The sequence below is a fragment of the Xenopus laevis genome, chromosome 2S, assembly GCF_017654675.1.
Source record: "Xenopus laevis strain J_2021 chromosome 2S, Xenopus_laevis_v10.1, whole genome shotgun sequence".
NCBI classification, from domain to species: Eukaryota; Metazoa; Chordata; class Amphibia; order Anura; family Pipidae; genus Xenopus; species Xenopus laevis.
The window spans coordinates 30,652,453-30,673,146 of NC_054374.1; the positions used below are offsets into that span (position 1 = coordinate 30,652,453).

Consider the following 20,694-nt stretch of genomic DNA (forward strand, 5'->3'; position numbering starts at 1 on the left):
ACGGGTCGAGCGGTAGAGCAGAAGTTGCTGGGGGTTGGCCAGGTACTAATTCCTATCAAACGAATGCAATAACACAGAGTGACCGTTGAAATGCACAAGCGCTTATTGCCATAGATTATACGTGCATTAGAAAAAGTCTAACAAAAATAGCATTAACCCTTTTCACTCCCTCTCTATATACACACACATTAGTGCAAACTATTTTCTTTCCTTGTCCACCACAAAGGATCAATTTAAACTGGCCGGCGGCCCCCCACATCGGCTTACCCAGGGAGCTACTGAAGCTTCAAAGTGAACAGAGAGCCACGCAAGATGAATGGGTTGCATTATTAATTAATAACCCCTTATTATCATATTCTTCACAATCTCCTATTTGTACTGCAAGGAAATCTGATTAAAGATAATGCTGTGTTATGCCACTGCCCAACAGATTTGCCAAGGTCAATTCGATTTGTGTTTGGAAGTATCCCGTGGATCCCTGCTTGGATTGCTCCAGTCATCGGCTTCGGCAGCATTCTTGTAGTGTCGCCACGCCGACTTGTTAAAGACGGGGAGCCTTTCAAATGATTCGCTGGAAACGGCCTGAATAAAAAAACGATAAAGCCTTTAAGCGAACAGAATTAATGGGCAAGACAAAAGCTCGGGATTTGTTGAGTGCAGCAACTTAAAGTGGAGGATCACCCTGCAGTCAAAATTTAGAATTGGTCTTTATGTAATGTTTTGGTGGTTTCTTAGGTAGTTATCTAATAGCACAGAACATATTTTTAAAGTATTTTTTATTTTTAAAGTATATACAGTACAGTACATATTCAGAGAATAGATGGTGGCAAAGTTGTGTCCATTAAAAATCATTAAAGTAAATCAATCCTTGGACCCCATTTCCTTAAAGGAGAAACAAACCCCTTATTAAAAAAAACCCTACCACCCTACTCCACAGACCCCCCTCTCTCCTCCCCCCAACCTAGCTGTTACCCTGGGAAAATGCCCCTAATTCTTTACTTACTTCTCGATGCAGATTCAGGGATCGGTGTTCACGTCAGCCATCTTCCAGGTCTTCGTGTCTTCTTCCAGCATTTCGGCAAATGCGCAGTTGTCACAAACCAGGAAATTGCTCCAACTGCGCATGCGCCGTTACGCTGGTCTCATTCTCAGATTACCAAAGACCTGGAAGATGGCTGCCGTGAACTCCAATACCTGAATCTGCATCGAGCAGGGGTGCTTCGCCAATGAAGCGAGTTGAGGCTGTCGCCTCAGGTGGCAGCACCCCACTATGTACCAGGGGCACCAAAAATGCTGCTCCTGGTACTTAAGAGCCAAATTTTCAGTTTTCAAACCAGAAATTCGGCTCTTCTAGTGCAGAGAGCAGTTAGGCTCTCTGCGCTAGCGTACTGGCCCTCTCTGCTTGTGGACCCCCTCAGGCGCAAAAAGGTAAGCGCACGGTGGAGATGGGGGACAGCAGTGCTGCTGCTGCCTCAGGCGATGGAGGGGTGCGGATCGCCCCTGGCACAGAGGGGTAAGTAAAAAGTTAGGGGCATTTGCCCAGGGTAGCAGCTAGACTGGGGGGAGGAGGGTCTATATGGGGTAGGGTTTTTTTTTAATAAAGGGTTTGTTTCTCTTTTAAGAGTAACACTTTTGGCCTAAATGCTTGATTTTCAGTGGTGCAGCTAGCTGAGCTTCCAGGCCAGACTCGCTCATGACATGACACTGCTGCCTGTTTGTAAAAAGGAATGCAAGCAGCAACATGAATTCTTAAGCATCTTCACGTGTTGTTGGTACAAGCGCCCTGGGTATGTTGGGCCTGGAAGTTTTGTTTCTGTACCTTTACTTACATGTTAAACCAACTCATTATAAGATGTAAGCCTACATTCTTAGATACCTTAAGATAGATAACAGCATCAGTCCCAACACCTTCCATGGAATACAGTTTGAGGTCTCCTTGGAAATAGCGGGCATACAGTCGTGAGATGGGCAGGCCATAGCCAAATCCAGCCTGCAAGTCAATAATTAAAACAATAATCATCGATCAAACCAACATGGACATCAGTTCCAGACAGAAGATGTCATCTATTCGCGCAATGCAATTGTGACTTTTTAAGTCTTTATGGAAAGACCAGGCTTAATAAATTATATTTACACGGCATGATTAGATGAGTGCTTTGACTTCGGCTCTGAACCCGATGTCTATTCTTTAGGGTTTTTTTTGCTGCTTAGACTCCTCATGTGGTATTGCCCCCTCCCTATTTTTTCCACTTTCCATTCTGTAGTTATACTCGCCCATATTGTGACCATGCTGCCCATCTATCAAGAGCAGGAGTGACCAAAGAAGTGTCTGAGATGCTGTGAATTGTGAGAGAAAGAGAGACGGGAGCACTCACAGACCTTCTGGATTATCCTCCTGCTGTGCTGCCACGTTAAAAACGCTCCCGATGCGTACAGCCTCCAATTAGAATTATTGAACACGGAGTCTTAAAATCAGCATTTTATTGAATCTTCATTAAAAAGTTGAGCAGAACATACATCTCAAAGCACGCTTAACGCGTTTCGTGAACAAAACAACTTTCTCTTTTTTTGAGAAAGTGGCTTTGTCCACGAAACGAATCTTGTTTCCTTCAGTCTGGGATTTCAAAATTATAGCAAGCAGGCAGCAGCCATTTTGTGCACACTGTTATTAAGACAAGCCTTGTGTCATCTCAGAATCTTGTTTGTGCACCAGAATGGGGGACCCAATGTCCATTTGCATTCCCTGGATAAACAACTAAATGGTTAAGAGAACGGGGGAATGTGGGAGAGCTGTGACATCTAGTAAGTGCTGAATGGAAAGTGAAAGTAATTGTCTGCCCCGCCTCTATGCCATTGGCATAGAGGAGGGGCAGACAATTTTTGATTGACAGCGGAGATTTTTAAATGAGCTTACAGCAGCTATGAATGCTTTAATAAAAAATAGAAATTGGATGGGGCTAGACATTTTGTCAATTTCCCAGCTGCCCCTGGTCATGTGACTTGTGCCTGCACTTTAGGAGAGAAATGCTTTCTGGCAGGCTGCTGTTTTTCCTTCTCAATGTAACTGAATGTGTCTCAGTGGGACATGGGTTTTTACTATTGAGTGCTGTTCTTAGATCTACAAGGCAGCTGTAATCTTGAGTTAGGGAGCTGTTATCTGTTTACCTTCTCATTGTTCTCTTGTTTGGCTGCTGGGGGGGGTGATATAACTCTAACTTGCAGTACAGCAGTAAAGAGTGATTGAAGTTTATCAGAGCACAAGTCACATGACTTGGGGCAGCTGGGAAATTGACAATATGTCTAGCCCCATGTCAGATTTCAAAATTGAATATAAAAAAATCTGTTTGCTCTTTTGAGAAATGGATTTCAGTGCAGAATTCTGCTGGAGCAGCACTATTAACTGATTCATTTTGAAAAAAAAATTTTTTTCCATGACAGTATCCCTTTAAAATATAGGACCTGTGATTTTATCACCTGTATATATTTGAGTACCCAGTATGAAATAGTACAGTATGAACTACGAAAAGAAAGATTTTGTTATATAAATAATTCAGTCTACTAAAGGGTCCCAGTCACTGCACAGACCAAAACACTACTATGCAATTCTATACATATCTTTTCTGTCACCTTAAGGGCTGAAACATTATCCAGAAACCTCTGCTATTTTTATGTATGAAATACAACTTCAAAGTCAATAAAAAAAGACACGTACCAATGGAACTGCCCTGCTTGGTTCCAGGCTCGGTGTTGGCGCTGTTGAATACATGTAATTAAAGAGACGATCAATTTTCCTCAAGGGCACCCCGCCACCTTTATCACTTATCTACGAGGAAAAAAAAAAACAAGAGAAAAAGAAGTGAATATATACACAAAAGCCTGTTATATTCCCACACATGCCATTTACTATAAGACTCCAGCACAATCGTTATTGTATAGTTTATTAGTCCAATTCAGTTCATAAAATGATCCAACATATCTACGTATAATTATGCGCGTGTCCTTTTGAATGAAGTTAATAAGCATTATTACATGAAATAATGTTGTGTAGTAAACTAACTAATGTAGGAGCATTGAGCTGATGTAGGAGTAGAAGTGCAATGAAGGGCACGGCTAGGGAAGTCTAGTGTTGCCATTACAGGATTCTTATATCAACCACTTTGGCTATAGAAACACATACTTCTGCATGAATAATATTTTATAAAAGGCAAATGTTAGTGTAGAACTAGTGCAGCCCCAGCCACAGGTAAGATATGAGCAATATCCTATCTGCAATTGTTCCCCTCTTAGCCAAGTGCATATTCCATCTGGTTAACATACATTCAGCCTGGACCCTGCCTGTACCATTCTCACTATTGAGTTGTATGCTCTAGGTACCTGCCTGCCATTATTGAGAGTCCTCAGTGGTATTTTCTTACCCTTATAGACAGATCTTCTTTTCCCAGTGTGACCAGGGCCGTTACTGGGGGCAAGGCATCGGTTTTGTCTTCGTGGAGCTCGACGGTGGCTCTCATTGAGTTCTACGGTCAAAAAATTGTTATTGTAAGTTGACAAAAATGGCACAACAAAGTAACCTCACAAAGTCCAATTGCAAGTTGATTTACTGATAGAGAAATGTCACCTTTAGTTATGTTTTAGTGTATTGCATATACATTTCATTTTTGGTTTCCAGCCTGACCAAGAACTGCTATAAATCTGAAAAGTTGTGCAGCAGAGTTCAAAGGTGCCATCTTCCATCTGTTATCTGACAGTTGCCCATAGGGAACAGATACAAGGAAAGGTGCTCTTTGTACAGCATCCATCTATTCAGTCCGAGGATGGATCAATCAGATACTGTAAGCAATCTTATTGTTTATGGCACCCTCTCCACCAGTGCTTCCCAACCTTTTTTTTACCCGTGAGCCACATTCAAATATAAAAAGTATTGGAGATGAAATATAAAAAGAGTTGGCCATTTGGTAGCCCCTTTGTGGACTGGCAGCATACAGAAGGCTCTATTTGTCAGTACACTTGATTTTTATGCAACTAAAACTTGCCTTCAAGCCTGGAATTGAAAAATAAGCTCCTGCTTTGAGGCCACTGGGAGCAACATCCAAGGGGTTGGTGAGAAATATGTTGTGGCTCTGGTTGGGTATCACTGCTTTAGACTAAGGGGTTGCAGTCTGACCATCCAGTAATGGTTGTCAGTCCTGGGGGATGTGCAATAGAAAACGTTATTGGGAAATACAAATAATGGAGGAAGTGTGTGCCGGTAGATTTGCACTTATTTTGCTTATCTTTGATGATGCACAAAAAAATTCACAACATTAGCTTTCTATTTAAAGGATTTTATTAAACATCCCTTGTATTATAGGAACAATGCAACATATGTGGCCTAATACATTAACCTGCATGTTAAGCGTGTGCTATTGTGTTGTACAGAGGTGGAACGGATCCCTTTGTGCAGAGACCTTTAGATTGAGCACCTTTATTCCCTACATATATTTATATTGTACATATATCTGGTGGTTGTCCCATTTCATGTAGTATACATAAACATTATTTCTTATAAATGTGCCTTTCCCAGAATCAACATAATTACAGCGCTGTGCAACAAGGAGACTGAAGTCAAGTCTTCTCTGAGTCCAAATTACTACTTTCCGCTCCTATGATTGCTAATTATAAAAGTAAAATAACAAGGTAATAGGCTTAACATCTGAATAAAGTAGCTATTTAAATGCCCAATTATTAATAAAATTGATGCTTAAGGACTTCACGTAAGAAAGCGCCACAATATATCTTTGTGGAACCTGCCAATCTTTCCTTATGAAATGAAATGCTGGCTGCTATTCGCCACCCAAGAAGTCTTATCCCTTATTATAGCGGGAAATTACTCTGTAACAGTGTTGAACCAGAGCCAGGTTTAGGATAACGATACCAATAATTCAGAATAATTATGGTGGGGTGTTTTATCCAAACCAGATCCCACTAAACACTGCTATTAATTGGCTGTCGGAAAGTATATACTCTGGGAAAGCAGTTAAGAGAGACTCCCTGTTGACACTGCAGTGTTTAACGTAACTAGGATGAGATTTGGGGACTGGAAAATCGGTTTCACATTTGCAGCTGCAGCCATTCTCCTTGTATATCATACACCTACCTTTTATCAGTTATTCATTAAAGGACCAATACCACCAAACTTTTTTTAATACTTAATTCCTTTGTTTTTTTTTGTTTTTTTTTTAAATCTTGAGCTTGAATCTGACTTGCAAACTACCCATAGAAGAAAGGCAAAAAGGCAAAGGCAGTTGCATTCCTCTGTACTCTGAACCAGAAGTAGGGTTGCCACCTTTTGGCCCGTCTGGGTAGAGGACGGGCTGTGATGTAATGGGGGTGGGGCAGTGATGCAACAGGGGCGGGGTTGTGGTGTCCGGGGCGGGGCTGTGACATGGCGACTGGCCAATCGGCGTTCAATCATAGGAAATCCTGCCTGGTTTTCCTAATTTGGAAAACTGTAGTAAATTGCAGCACTCCCAAGTAGTAATAAAACCGCCTTTATTGCAACTTAACATCTGGCACAGCATCGTTTCGGACCTCCTGGCCAGGCGCGCTTCAAGCATCAAGCATTCACAATGCAGCCCCCAGGCTTACCTTGGATTGCCGATGGGAGGTCTGGTGGGGGGGCGCATTGCTAGCGCAGAGTGCCAAATATCGCTCTCTGCGCTAGAAAAGCCGAATTTCCGGGTTAATAACAGGAAATTCAGCTCTTAAAGTTACAGGAGCGGCTTTTTGCCGCCTCTGGTAACTTCTGGGGAGCTGCCGCCTGAGGCAAGGTACTCACCTTGCCTCATGGCAGAAACGCCCCTGCTCCTGGCAGAGGCGGAACTACCGGGGGAGCAGGGGGTGCGAGCCCCGGCAACCCGCGCGCCACTGAAATGCGGGCCGTACGGTGGGGGGCGGGGCCCGGCTGCACGTCACGCACCAGGGCCCGCCCCCTTCTAGTTACGTTACTGCCTCCTGGTCCTTTTTCAAGCTGACTTTCAGCTTGAAAAAGGACCAGGAGGTCCGAAACGTTTTTCAACCCCGTTTTCAGCTTGAAAAAGGACCGGGAGGCCTGAAACGTTGCTGTGCCAGATGTAAAGTTGCAATGAAGGCGGTTTTATTACTACTTGGGAGAGCTGCAATTTACTATGGATTTCGTCTTAAAGATGTGAAGGTGAACACATTGCTTTGCGTGCACCCCCTGAAAAGTAGGCTCCTATTACCAAAGTGCTGGGTGACTGTCTGTATGTTATTTTAGAAAACCAGGCAGACAGTTTTGATCCTGACAGCCCTTCAAAAAAACCGGGCTCTCCAGGTCAAAACCGGACAGGTGGCAACCCTAACCAGAAGTCAGATTCGGACTGATGACCTAAGCTTTTTTCAGCATCTGCAGTTTAAATATATGCTCACAACATTATCCCCCAAAGCTGTCTGAAGCTGACTGCCAGTTCACCACACGGAGGAATGCAAGCGGCCGTCTCCTTTTTGCCTTTCGGCTATGGGACACAAGTCAGATTCAAGCTCAAGATTTAAAAAAAAAACAACAAAGAGAGAGTAAGCCTTTCCTACTAGTTTGGGGGGTATTAAGTACTAATATTGGTGTTACTGTTCCTTTAAAAATGTGACAAACTTTGCTCTGTTGACTCCCCTTTAGGGAATCAAACTAACAACTGCCCCATTGCAGAAACTTCTATGTATTTAATAGACTGACCAGTTCATGCAGTCTTTTTCCTATTAGTGGATGAGGTGCTAAATGTATAGGAAAAAATTTCAAAAGAAATAGGCAAAAAATGTAGTTAAAAGTTCAATCCTTATTAATGGATTGAACTTTTAACTAAATTTTTTGCCTATTTCTTTTGAAGAATCACTCACAATTTTTGATTTTTGTTATATGTTTATGGTCCCATGGACTGGGGTGAACTGTGAGTATATTTCTTCCCTATTTACGTCATTGCCCTAAATATTGGACATTTATTTATATTAGGGATGCACCGAATCCACTATTTTGGATTCGGCCAAACATTCGAATCCTTTGTAAAAGATTCGGCCGAATACCGAACCAAATTCTAATTTGCATATGCAAATTAGTTGTGGGAAGGGGAAAACATTCTTTACTTCCTTGTTTTGTGACAAAAAGTCACGTGATTTCCCTCCCTGCCCCTAATTTGCATATGCTAATTAGGATTGGGATTCAGTTCGGCCGGGCAGAAGGATTCGGCCGAATCCTGCTGAAAAAGGACGAATCCTGGTTGAATCCCGAACTGAATCCTGGATTCGGTGCATCCCTACTTTATATTAGCCTGATGGGGAAAAATATATATAGGTGACTGGTGCCCTTTAAGACTAGGAGCACATGGAGCAAATTAGCTTCTTTTCTCTAACTATCTAAGGCAGTGCTGTCCAACTTCTATGGTACCGAGGGCCAGAATTTTTCCAATCTACATGGTGGAGGGCTGATAACGGAAGCCAGTGTTAGCCACTCCCTGTTTCTAGACCACACCCACTTTAAACCACACCCATGTTACCGCAAGACCATGTCCATATTAATAGCACACCAAAAAACCAAATGGTTGGTGCTCACTGCAGGGATCAGGGCCGGAACTAGGGGTAGGCAGAGTAGTCGGCTGTCTAGGGCGCCATCATTGAGGGGCGCACTTTTTTCAAGCGTTTATTTAATAATTTGTTTCAGTAATCACGGTCACCCAGTTGGGTGGAATCCATCTCCTTCCCCTTCTCCCTCTTACCGGCAAGTAATAGCTCCTTCTGTACGGTGCAGCGCAACGTGCATACACGCGTCAATGACATCACTGATGTGTTGGGTGACAGAGAGAGGCAGAGAGCTGGGGGGCTGCTTGGTGTGACTCTTGCTGCTCTCAGCCTTGCACAGTTGCACTGAACTGAAGACATTCTTTCTATTACTGTAAAGTGTGAAGCTTCCTGCTGGCACAGCCAGGTACAGATTTGGGGCCCATATGTTTGCTGTTGCTGCTGGGCTGGGCGCTGGCACAGGTACATAAATACTTGGGGGCAATATGAGGTGATCAGATTTCTTTTTGGCTGCTGCTGACACAGCTAAAGATTGGGGGCAATATGATGGCTGCAGGGGGGCTGTATGATGGATGGCTGCTGAGCTTGCTGGTACAGGTACTGGGAGCAGTAATATAAATGAAAAAGGGTTGTGCACTTTCTTGCTCTCTTTATTTAAAATATTTACCATCATGGTAAGGAGGGAAATGGTAATACAGGACAGGGGGCACTGATTGAAGCTCTTGCCTAGGGAGCCAAACTATCTTGTGCCTGCCCTGGCAAGGATGTCACTCATATGTGAAAAAAGCTAAGTCATATTAAGATATACCCATAAATCCATATGCCTCCTCCTCGCCTGTGTATAATACAGTACCCCAGCATATGATTAAACACCTTAGGGGCCACTAACAATAATTTTCAAATCTAACAAACCCCCAGAACAAATACCAAATTATGACACACACAGGGAGCATATGGAAGGCAGAACAGAGCAGGAGTGTACATACAGAGTGTACATACAGTGACACAGTGCTGGTGCCCCATTAGCATTTTGAATAAAGTGTGAACATGTGAACAATGTGGGCAGTTTAAACTGGGTCTCAGGTAGAACAGTACAGGCTTTAGGGGAGTGAACAATAGAGGTGTCACAAGTGTGAACAATACAGGGGGATCACAGGTGTGAACAATACAGGGGATTAGTCTGAATTTGAGGTTTAGACAATGCAGGGGCCAGTTAATGTCTGTAGTGATACCTTTTAATGTTTACATATGGTAAACAGACACAGCAGGCAGACTTTGATGTGGAGGGCCATATAAAGGGGGGTCGCAGGCCGCATGCAAGGACACACGGGCATGCATTGAGAAGACGGTAAATTTAATCTTAAAGGAACTGTGACACCAGAAAAAATAAAAGTGTTTTAAAGTAATGAAAATATCATGTACTGTTGCCTTGCACTGGTAAAACGGGTGTGTTTGCTTCAGAAACTTTACAATAGTTTATATAAACAAGCTGCTGTGTAGCCATGGGGACAGTCATTCAAGCACAGGATACACAGTAGATAACAGATAAGTACTACTATAGTTTATATAAACAAGTTGCTGTGTAGCCATGGCGGCGATCCTTTCAAGCACAGGATACACAGTAGGTAACTGATAAATACTATTAAAGTTTATATAAACAAGCTGCTGTGTAGTCATGGGGGCAGTCATTCAAGCACAGGATACACAGTAGATAACAGATAAGTACTACTATAGTTTATATAAACAAGTTGCTGTGTAGCCATGGCGGCGATCCTTTCAAGCACAGGATACACAGTAGGTAACTGATAAATACTATTAAAGTTTATATAAACAAGCTGCTGTGTAGCCACGGGGGCAGCCATTCAAGCACAGGATACACAGTAGTTAACTGATACAGTCTGAGGAATCCTATTGTATACTACAGACCATATCTGTTCCTTTTCTCTTTTTCAGCTTACAGATAGTTTCAGGAATCAGTTGTATGCACAGGTCTAACTGCCCTTTAGAGTCAGGAAGGAATTAGAAAGGAATCTGAAAAAAACACCTGAAACTGCCTCCTATCAGCTAGAAGCTTCTTCATAAACCAGAAACATTGCAGCTTTAACCTCTCCCTGTTTATTTAATAGGAACACAGTGCATGCTACTTTCCTGACCTTTTACTGCATCCAAATACAGAGGTGGAACTTCTTTTTTATACTTATTAATCTTGTATCCATCTGCCCAGCAATTCCAAACTTCATTCAGCTTAGTGAAATATCTTTTCTTAAAGCCGTCATCCTTAATCTGAATTTAGATTGAAATTTTAGAACTACACCTGCCTTAATATAGAAGACGATTCTGCCTTAGCGTGGGGTCATCCATGGAGAAATCTCACAGTTTGCCCCAGTGATGGGATTTCTATCCTAAAGACCATAATCAGAGCAATTCTCCTGGAGTTCAATCTTTGTGGGCCATACCACTGAAATGGTGTCATTCTGAACCGTTTAACGGTTCACTGCTGCCATAAATTAGCCCTGTTTTGTATTTTCACAAGTATTCCACACTGTCGATTCTGTATGCAGAGAAATACCTACCTTAAATAGCTCAAACAGCATATGGAACAGATGGGAGGGCACATAAACAACATGGAGAGGTCTGCCGGGGGCCTTGGCTTAAAGAAAAAAAAGAATCTGGGTTAAGATAAGCTTATTTAATACCACAAACAATATCATTATTGGTCTGTCCAAACAAACCAAAAGTACACCAAACGTTTTTTATGTAAATCCAAGAAAACTGACTTTTTTTGGTCAGTTCATAACCGTAAGACCTTCCATTTTCTCACTAACTTAATTTTCTACTGTGGTAAGTTGATTGAAATGAACAGCAGGTGGCGTTGTTGTTTCAAATTCATTATATTAGCAGTATAAAAAAGTGGCAATATCTACTAAACTAAAAAGAAAATGAATTCAAAAGTAGGATTCGATTCGGGATTTGGACTTTTTCAGCAGGATTCGGATTCAGTCCGAATCCTTCTGCCTGGCCGAACTGAATCCGACCCCTAATTTGCATATGCAAAATCAGATTCGGTTCAGCTGGGCAGAGGGATTCGGTCGAATCCGAATCATGCTGAAAAAAGCCAGATCCCAAACCAAATCCTTGATTTTTAAAGGGATTCTGTCATTTTTACAATATAGTTTTTATTTCTAAATTACACTGTTTACACTGCAAATACTTCACTCTACAATATAAAATGTCATTCCTGAAACAAGCAAGTGTTATTTTATTGTTTTGTAGGCACCATCTCAGGTTATTTTGCCTGGTCATGTGCTTTCAGAAAGAGCCAGCACTTTAGGATGGAACTGCTTTCTGGCAAGCTGTTGTTTCTCCTACTCAATGTAACTGAATGTGTCGCAGTGGGACCTGGATTTTACTATTAAGCGCTGTTCTACCAGGCAGCTGTTATCTAGTTACATTTCCACTGTTCTACTGATGGGCTGCTGGCAGGGGGGGAGGGAGGGAGTACTATCACTCCAACTTGCAGTACAGCAGTAAAAAAGTAAAGAAGTTTATCAGAGCACACGTCACATGACTGTAGCACCTGGGAAACTGACAATATTGGTCCCATGTCAGAAAATTAAATATAAAAAAAATCTGTTTGCTCTTTTGAAAAACAAATTTCAGTCTAGAATTCTGCTGGAGCAGCACTATTAACTGATGAGTTTTGAAAAAAAAAATGTTTTTCCCATTACAGTATCCCTTTAAAGGCATCTGATTTTAACTAACAAATAAGTTAAGGCTGTTGATTATGGACAGATTTGGCTGGGCAGTTTCACGGAATATAAAGTAATCTTATATAACAACAAGGGCTGGGCGCTAGTGAAGAAAGTGGCAGGAAATATCTTTTCCCTGTACAAGGGGGGGTCTTGAACTTTGCTGCAGTCACAAGCCAATATCAGTTAAAGGAACAGTAACACCAAAGAATTTAAGTGTTTTAAAGTAATTAACATATAATATACTGTTAGCATGCACAGGTAAAAACTCTACTATAGTTTATATAAATAAGTTGCTGTGTAGTCATGGGGGCAGCCATTCAAGTTGGAAAAAAAGAGAAAAGACTCAGGTTACGCAGCACTTAACAAATAAGCCCAGTCCATTACAATGGTGTTTTATCTGTTATCTACTATGTAACCTGTGCCATTTTGTTATTTTTTCTGCTTGAATGGCTGCCCTTACAGCTACAGCAGCTTGTTTATATAAACTAGTTGTGTTTCTGAAGTAAACACAACAGTTTTACCAGTGCAGGCCAATACTACATTATATTGTCATTCCTTTGATACACTTTCATTTTTTCTTGTTACTGTTCCTTTAAAGAGGACATGTCACCCTTAGATATCTACTACCGCCCTGTATAGGGACTTCCGATGGGTCCACCAGATCTATATCTGGGATTGGGGACCACGTCGGCTAGTTGATGTGGTCTTCACTCTGATGGCCCGAGAGTCCAGGATTGGATTAAAGTCTGATATCGTCACCCTAAGGTGGACATATCAGGGGGAAAGATGTGCTCATTTGGTGGCAAATGAGCAGATCTTCTAGTATAACTTATAGTTTATAGCCAGCTTTTAATTATTCATAAAGAATTACAGAGAGGCCTGGTCTTTCCATAGGTCACATTCTAAAACCACAAAAGGCTGCCCAAGAAAGGTAAAACATGTGGGAGTATAGAGTGCATCCGCATTTATTGCTGGCTAAAAATGAATCACAGGAAGACAAACAAATACTGTTCTGATCTGTCCCAATCAGTTGCCCAAACGGCTGCACAGTCAATATACACAGACTGCACATAAAAGGCCATCATTTACACTGACTTCGGAAAGTAGTACTTGGGATGATTATTTAAGAAATTTCAAGCACCGTATCAAATAGTAATCGTAGTAACAAGATACGTTACCATTAAACTCTTCCACTTTCAGCTCAGGGGCTGCCATATAAAATTGCTCGCACAGCATCTTTGCTGTTTCATAGGCATCTGTTTAAACAAAGCACATAGTATTAATTAGAATCATGGAAACGGGTGATGTGCATTGGCATCTCGCTATTCTCATAATGACTGCAATACATTTAGTATATAAAGCGGGGGCCTTAGAGAACATGTAAAATGCCCTGTTCCTCCCTGTAAAGGCTCTTTAAAGGAGAAGGAAACCTCCTGGGCGCAAAAATCCCTTCCCCCTCCCCTGTGTTGCCCCCCCTCCCCCCTGGCCAACCTGTCCCCCCAGGCAAATTCCCCTAACTTACTTACCTCTCTGCGCAGGTCCAGTCGACGGAGCTCACAGGCGCCATCTTCTCCCAAGATGTCTTCTTCCTGGATTAATCGGCATCTTCTGGCGCATGCGCAGTAGGAGCAGTTACCGGTACGGATCTACTGTGCATGCGCCAAATGTCACAAAGTGAAATCGGAAAACTTCGTGACTTTTGGCGCATGCGCAGTAGATCCGTACCGGTAAATGCTTCTACTGCGCATGCATCAAAAACGCCGTTCAAAGCAGGAAGAAGATGCCGCCTGTGAGCTCCGTGGACAGGACCTGCGCAGAGGGGTGAGTAACAAGTTAGGGACATTTGCACGGCAGGACAGGTAGGCCAGGGGGTAGGAGGGAGGGGGGTCAACACAGGGGAGGGGGAGGATTTTTGCACCCAGGGAATTTCTTTCTCCTTTAACTGCAAACTGCACAGAGGGGTTGGCAGCCATAACACATTCAGGCTTTGACTCTCGGGCAGCCATTGATGAGCAGGAGCATGCACACTGATAGCCGAGCTTGTCCTGGCTTCAAGTGCCTGTTGATCTCTGCCAGAAAAGCAGACAGTCGATACGACATGGATAAAGATGGCAACTCTGTGCAGTGCAGGTGCCCTAGAAATTTACAAGCAAAAGATTGTTGGTATTTTAGTTTTCCTTTAAAGGAAAACTAAACCATACAATGAACATGGCTTACAATGCCATATTTTATATACTTATATTAACTTATTGCACCAGCCTAAAGTTTCAGCTTGTCAATAGCAGCAATGATCCAGGACTTCAAACTTGTCACAGGGGGTCACCATCTTGGAAAGTGTCTGTGACACTCACATGCTCAGTGGGCTCTGAGCAGCTGTTGAGAAGCTAAGCTTAGGGGTTGTAGCAAATTATCAAGCAGAAAATGAGGTTGGCCTGTAATATAAGCTGATGCTACAGGGCTGATTATTAAATTCTGATGCTAGTTGCACTGGTTTCTGTGCTGCCATGTAGTAATTATCTGTATTAATTACTAATCAACCTTATATTGTGACATTTCTATTCTATGTGTACTGTATATTGTGAGTGGGTCCCTAAGCTCAGTAAGTGACAGCAGCACAGAGCATGTGCATTGAATCAGCAGAAAAGAAGATGGTGAGCTACTGGGGCATCTTTGGAGACGCATATCTTTACTGCTAAAGGGCTGTGGTTGCCTTGGGCTGGTACAGAAGCACAGAACATAATGTACAGCATTTCTAACTACTTCTTTAGTTAGGTTTTAGTTTTTCTTTAAGGAATAACTTTTATATAAAAGCATCTTGCAGAATGGGACCCTAGTTTTAATAAGACATTTGCAATGTTGTTGCATTTTGTATTGAGAAAAAGTGCAGCCTCCAAGTGCAGAAAATCCATCCCATGAGACATTACACAACCACATTGTATTTCGTTTTAAAGCAGAAGGAAAGGCTTGGTGCACTTGGGGGTGCCAAATGTGATACTAAGCTCTATAGTTAGTATAGATATGGGTATATAGAATTTAATTAAAAGTAGGGAAGGGTGTGTGTATGGATGCTGGGTTTTCATTTGGAGGGGTTGAACTTGATGGACTTTGCCTTTTTTAAACTCAATTTAACTATGTAACTATGTAAATGTTAGGCACCCCCAAGTGATTGTATTAACTTACCTGAAACCCTGTTCCTATCAGCACCATGAAGCATTCTTCTTCCATATTCCTCTGTCTTTGTGCGGCTGCGCATGTGCAGTAGAACGAAAATCCTAACTTTAACTAAAAAGTCGGCTATTTCGTTCAACTGCGCATGCGTTTGCCCCGGGAAATTTGAAGAAAGAAGAAGCCGTAAGAGGAGCGCTCAGTGGTGCTCACTGGTATAACCCCGGGCTGGTGCGGTTTTCTGCTGATAGGAGGACCTGCCAGGGGGTTTCAGGTAAGTCAATACAATCACTTGGGGGTGCCTAACATTTGGCACCAAAAGTGCATGAAGCCTTTCCTTCTCCTTTAAGATGATAAACCCAGTTTTTTTAAATGCTCAGTATCTGTGAGTCTTCCCCTGTGAGAAAAAGGGCAGATTTAAATAATTCTTACCTTTAACCACTTCCGGCACATTACAGGTGGGATCAATGCTGCCTATATGTTTCGGATGAGCGGGATTTCTGTCCCCTCCGAAGAGCAGAGCTGTTTAATAAAAAAGGACAAAATGATGTTTGTTGTCTATGAATAAATCACAGAGATAAGTAATTTATATGCACTTGTTTTTGTGGTTCAATATAAGGAATATAAAAAAGCATGCAACAGTCTATGGAATCCCAGATGGCTCAGTAAAACTTACACACATTCAAGGTGCAGCGACGGGTAAGTCCTATTTTGCCCTCATCTATGTTGAAACAAGGAGATAATACTTAAAGGCTACAGAGAATTCACAAAAAAGTGACATTATCATCAGATATTTGTGTGTGAGACATTGTCACTGATGAATCTAAAATGATGCTGTAACCCATATTAATCTTGCACATTAATGACATGGTGTCAGCCATAAATACTGATTAATAACGCCAGGGCCCATTCTGAATCATACAAGCTCTATTTCATGGGAAGATAAAATTATGGGTGAAACAGGAAACACAAGTGAATCAACTTGTAAATGATTTAACTAATTCAGGAATAAATCGTTGCTGGAAACCAGCTGAAAACACATCAAAGCTTTGCCAAGCACCCACTTACCTGATGGACTCCCGAACAACAAGGAAATAATCGTGTAACCCTTTTTGTTCAGGTTAAATGCCAACCAACTAAACACAAGGGGTCATTCTCAGCAGACCAGGGAAAGAAGTTTAGAATACTAAGGGGAGCCAAACCTGCCCTGACTTATGCATCTAAATGAAGCTCAAGTTAGGGGACAGGAGGGAACACCGCCTTTTTATTCTGGGGTAACAGAAAAGAAAATAATTTTCTCCGATAAAAATCCTAAATATTTCATTGCGTATAACTTACACAGATCTTTTACATCAGGACAGTTTTTCATATTTATTATACAATATATTATCTTTTTACACATCTGCACTTCTGTGAAAAACTGCGCTGACACTAAAGTCCCATCAGTACCTGGAATATGCCAGAAAATTAAAAAAAACTTCCCTGGAACATTTGTCCCAATTTATTTTTATGGATATATTAAATTTACTTTGTAATTTTCTCTTTGTGTTTATTTTGTTTTGATATATTGTTGTATTTTTCCTGGTTGTTTTATGTAGGCATTTGGTAACCCAATGTGGGAAGTCTGTATGTAAATAGGTAAATTGGTAATTTGGCTCTGCACTTGGTGATTGGCCGTGATGTATGTTATGTTGATTGGCCATACCTCTATATAAGAGGTGTACATGGGTATGCCCACCAGCCTATGAGTAAGTGCTCCAACAGGCACGAAACTCGTTAGGCCACTGTCTACTATGTCCTAATAAACATTTTGTAATTTTTACTATCCTTGACTGATTTTTGGACTCACAATTGATGTTTTTTTCCCCCTATGCTCCTATGGACTGGGGTGAACTGTGAGTATATCCTCCTTCTGTTACTAATTTTTGCTTTATTGCAATTCTATTTATTAGGGTAGTGCCCACATTGGCTTTTTTGGCACCTGTTTTTCTGTTTTTGGAACACCTATATGCCTCACAAATACAATGCTGATGACCACAGGCAGTGCAGCATTCATTGGGGCAGTCACAGATCATTTCTGCAGCAGGTAAAGGCAGTACGGCAGTGTACAAAGTGCCACAAGTGGGAGCATTCTGACTTTTTTTTGCAATTTGCCCATTGCCATAAATGATCCCTTTGTTGTGCATTTGAATGGCTGGAACACAGAAATTTAAATTTGACACTGTGGACACTCGGATCCGTGTCTGTGCCGCAGACTATTTCCCACTCAACTAAACCCTGGGACATGAAGGGCATTTTCATTGTTATCAAAAACAGTGTCAATTTAAATGATTTGGGGCAAACTCAATAAAGGGTGAATTTTTGCCAGTGACTGCATCGCCAGGCGTAAACTAGTTAACACAACACTAATTAACTAAAATGCGATGTTGCGTCTCAGCAGCCGAACACAGCTGAAGTTTCGCTAACGTTAATTCGTCAGCGCGAGCATTTCTTAGCGATCCTTCGCTATTGTTCCATTCTGCCTAGCGAAACTTCGTTAGCACTCTTGCACTTAGGTCAATTTGAATAGGGCGGGTACATATAGGTCGTATATACATCTTTATTAGAGATGTTGGTGCAAATGCTTGAAGTGGCCACTTATTATTACAAATGTCCAAGGAAGCAAAATAAAGAATAAAGAGATCTTCTAATGCTCTAGACATGAGCCCACCCTAAAACAAATGTGGCATGTCCCTCAAATGGTTAAAAAAATAGTTAACACAAAAATCTTAAATAGTTGGGTAATTCCACTTTAAAAAAATGAAAAAGACGTCAGTGTTTTTTTTACAACTTTTATGACTTTCCGGCATACAGGATATGATGTCACTGACATAAGATTGAGGAGGATCTAGCTTAGTTGTAAGTTCGCCTGGTCTAAAGTGACGAAGAAAACGCTGGTGAAAGAGGTAACGTTCTGTAAAATCCACACTTTAGTGAATTGGTGTGGTAACGACCGTTCACCTGAGCGAAAATACATCCTGGTGATAGGGCTTGAAACTGTGTTAGTGAATGTCTCTTTCGCTAGCGAATTGTTGTCGTTAGTAAATTGCCAATGTCCCTGCGGAAGAGATTTCTGACGAATTGACGCTAGCGACGGACACTTCACCCTTTATTAAATCTGCCCCTTTGTGTATTATGGCCCTGATGGCCACAATGTGTAGAAAGGAACACACACTCCAAGAGCCAATCGGTGCCAATAGACTTTATTCCAAAAGAGCTAAAACAAACGGTCTAATTTTACTCCATACTTTAGATGCGTTAAGACTCCACCTGAACATGATAGACCTGGGGTTTGAGGTCTAAATTCGAACTGGGTGAGCTACACGTTGAAATTCTATATTTTTATATGTGGGATTGAGCTGCAATTTCTCCTGTCTTGTGTGCATTGCTGATGGCCACAGCCTTACTGTAAAACACAGATCATTATCCTGTACAGCAGAGAGGGCATTTGCTACTTCTCGATCATTGGTGGATTCAAAAGTAACAATCGATGCGCATCTATTTATAGACGTGCTCTTCCATGCGTCGCATTATGCCTTTGACAAAGCTTGCTGAGCGTCAAGCGCTGGTTCTCTCTTTTAGATCTATTAAGCAAGGAGACGCAATTCTGTGCCAAAAACGGGTGTTGCCATAGATATGAGGAGGAACTCGCAGGTCGTTTTGGGCTGATCGGGTATCTTATGGTTATATGAGGAGACGACAATGCCGTAGTTTAATCAGGCAGGGCGCCATAACTCTCACCCATAATGAATTCATCACAATTTCACCAACCTGAACAACAAGCTCCTGGGGAGGTGGTGGGTGATTGTGGAGGGTATGTGCTGACTGCACTGCTGTGTATTGGACTGCAGTTAATCCCCGAGAGGATGCTTTTTACATAATCAACTCAATATTGACAATGGTTAACCTATAAGCATCCGGGTCATACTGCAAGATTAAGCTCACACTGTGCTCCTCCCTAATAGTAATTTTAACCTTCTCTATTAATATGGATTATTTTAAATGTACCATTAAATGTGGAATCATTAAATACCGAATGGGGTGGTGCAACATATATCGTATTCTACTTGACCCTGCACACCATTTGTTTGTTTCTCAATTGGTGGAAGGTGCTCCCAACTTTATACATTTGCAGTATTAGTTGCTACTTCAAGTCTTTCCCGTGCTTATTTCTGAGCACAACTATGTTAATCACTAAAGCCGTAGTAATAAACAGAAAGTGGTCATTTTGCTATTTTTTTCTGCAATTTTGAGAAGAAAAGGCCTTAGCTATGCAGCATTATAAGGATCCTTGAGTGACTCACTGTGCTGATTAATGAGCATTCGGAAGGAAATTCTGTTCATGTAGAATCGGTCCAGAAAGTACTGAATGTTGCTGCTGACAAATGGGTCAAATCCATATTTCTCCTTATATTCGATGACACCTTGGGCCATTGTAGGAACCACATCATTGTGCCTATTTCTCACTTGGATGAGCACGTTTAAAAAGCTGAAAAGTGAAAATGATGATTATTTTATTTTAGTAAGGCATTTAGATTAGTCAGTGACAAATTAGTATTCTTACCTGGAACTCATGCTCCCTCAAAACTATAAACTGTAATTAATGGTAATGCGGCAGTAACTGAATCAGACTGGCTTGTGAAAAATTATTATTTTAAGATCCTGCTCAGCAAGTTGCATGTTTGTGCAGCGTCTATGCCAGCTGAATGGAAATGTGTGTAACCAGTCACAATGCCATAAAATCAGTGTGCGGTTTGGATATATTAGAGCACAAGCTCATTAGGAAATGTGAGATGAATTTGGGACTTGCAAAGGTACAGTCATCAACTTCTGACCCATGTGATCACAGCACCAGGGGTAACAATGAATATAAAATTAATTAAGAACCCCAAAAATATGCTTGAACAGGTCAGATCTAAACAAACTAAAAATTCCATTTTGATTATCCGCACTGCTTATTTGGAGACCCAAACGCAAACCCAAGATTGGAAGGTCTTTTAAAGTCAAGACATCCCACGTTGCTTTGCCAAGTCAGGAAAGTAAAAGAGAATCTCTCAGGCTTAAAATTAACCTTTAGCATGTTATAGACACTGGTATTAGATCAGTAACAAATGGCCTTTATTTTTTTATTTATAGTTTGTGAAAAGTGTGAATAGAAAATACCAGCCACAAT

At 41.5% G+C, this 20,694-nt stretch overlaps 1 protein-coding gene across 1 annotated transcript in view; it reads right to left on the minus strand.

The window, feature by feature from the left end:
• Positions 1–308: 308 nt before the first annotated feature.
• The window catches only part of pdk3.S (pyruvate dehydrogenase kinase 3 S homeolog), a 46,122-nt gene continuing 25,736 nt past the window's right edge, over positions 309–20,694 (minus strand). The window contains exons 4-11 of the mRNA XM_018249043.2: positions 19,826–20,010; positions 15,915–16,004; positions 13,496–13,573; positions 11,139–11,215; positions 4,416–4,517; positions 3,713–3,823; positions 1,877–1,990; positions 309–582 (exon numbers count right to left, since the gene is read on the minus strand). Coding sequence (XP_018104532.1) covers positions 442–582; positions 1,877–1,990; positions 3,713–3,823; positions 4,416–4,517; positions 11,139–11,215; positions 13,496–13,573; positions 15,915–16,004; positions 19,826–20,010 — 898 coding nt within the window. The 3' untranslated portion in view covers positions 309–441. The remainder of the gene's footprint in view (positions 583–1,876; positions 1,991–3,712; positions 3,824–4,415; positions 4,518–11,138; positions 11,216–13,495; positions 13,574–15,914; positions 16,005–19,825; positions 20,011–20,694) is intronic.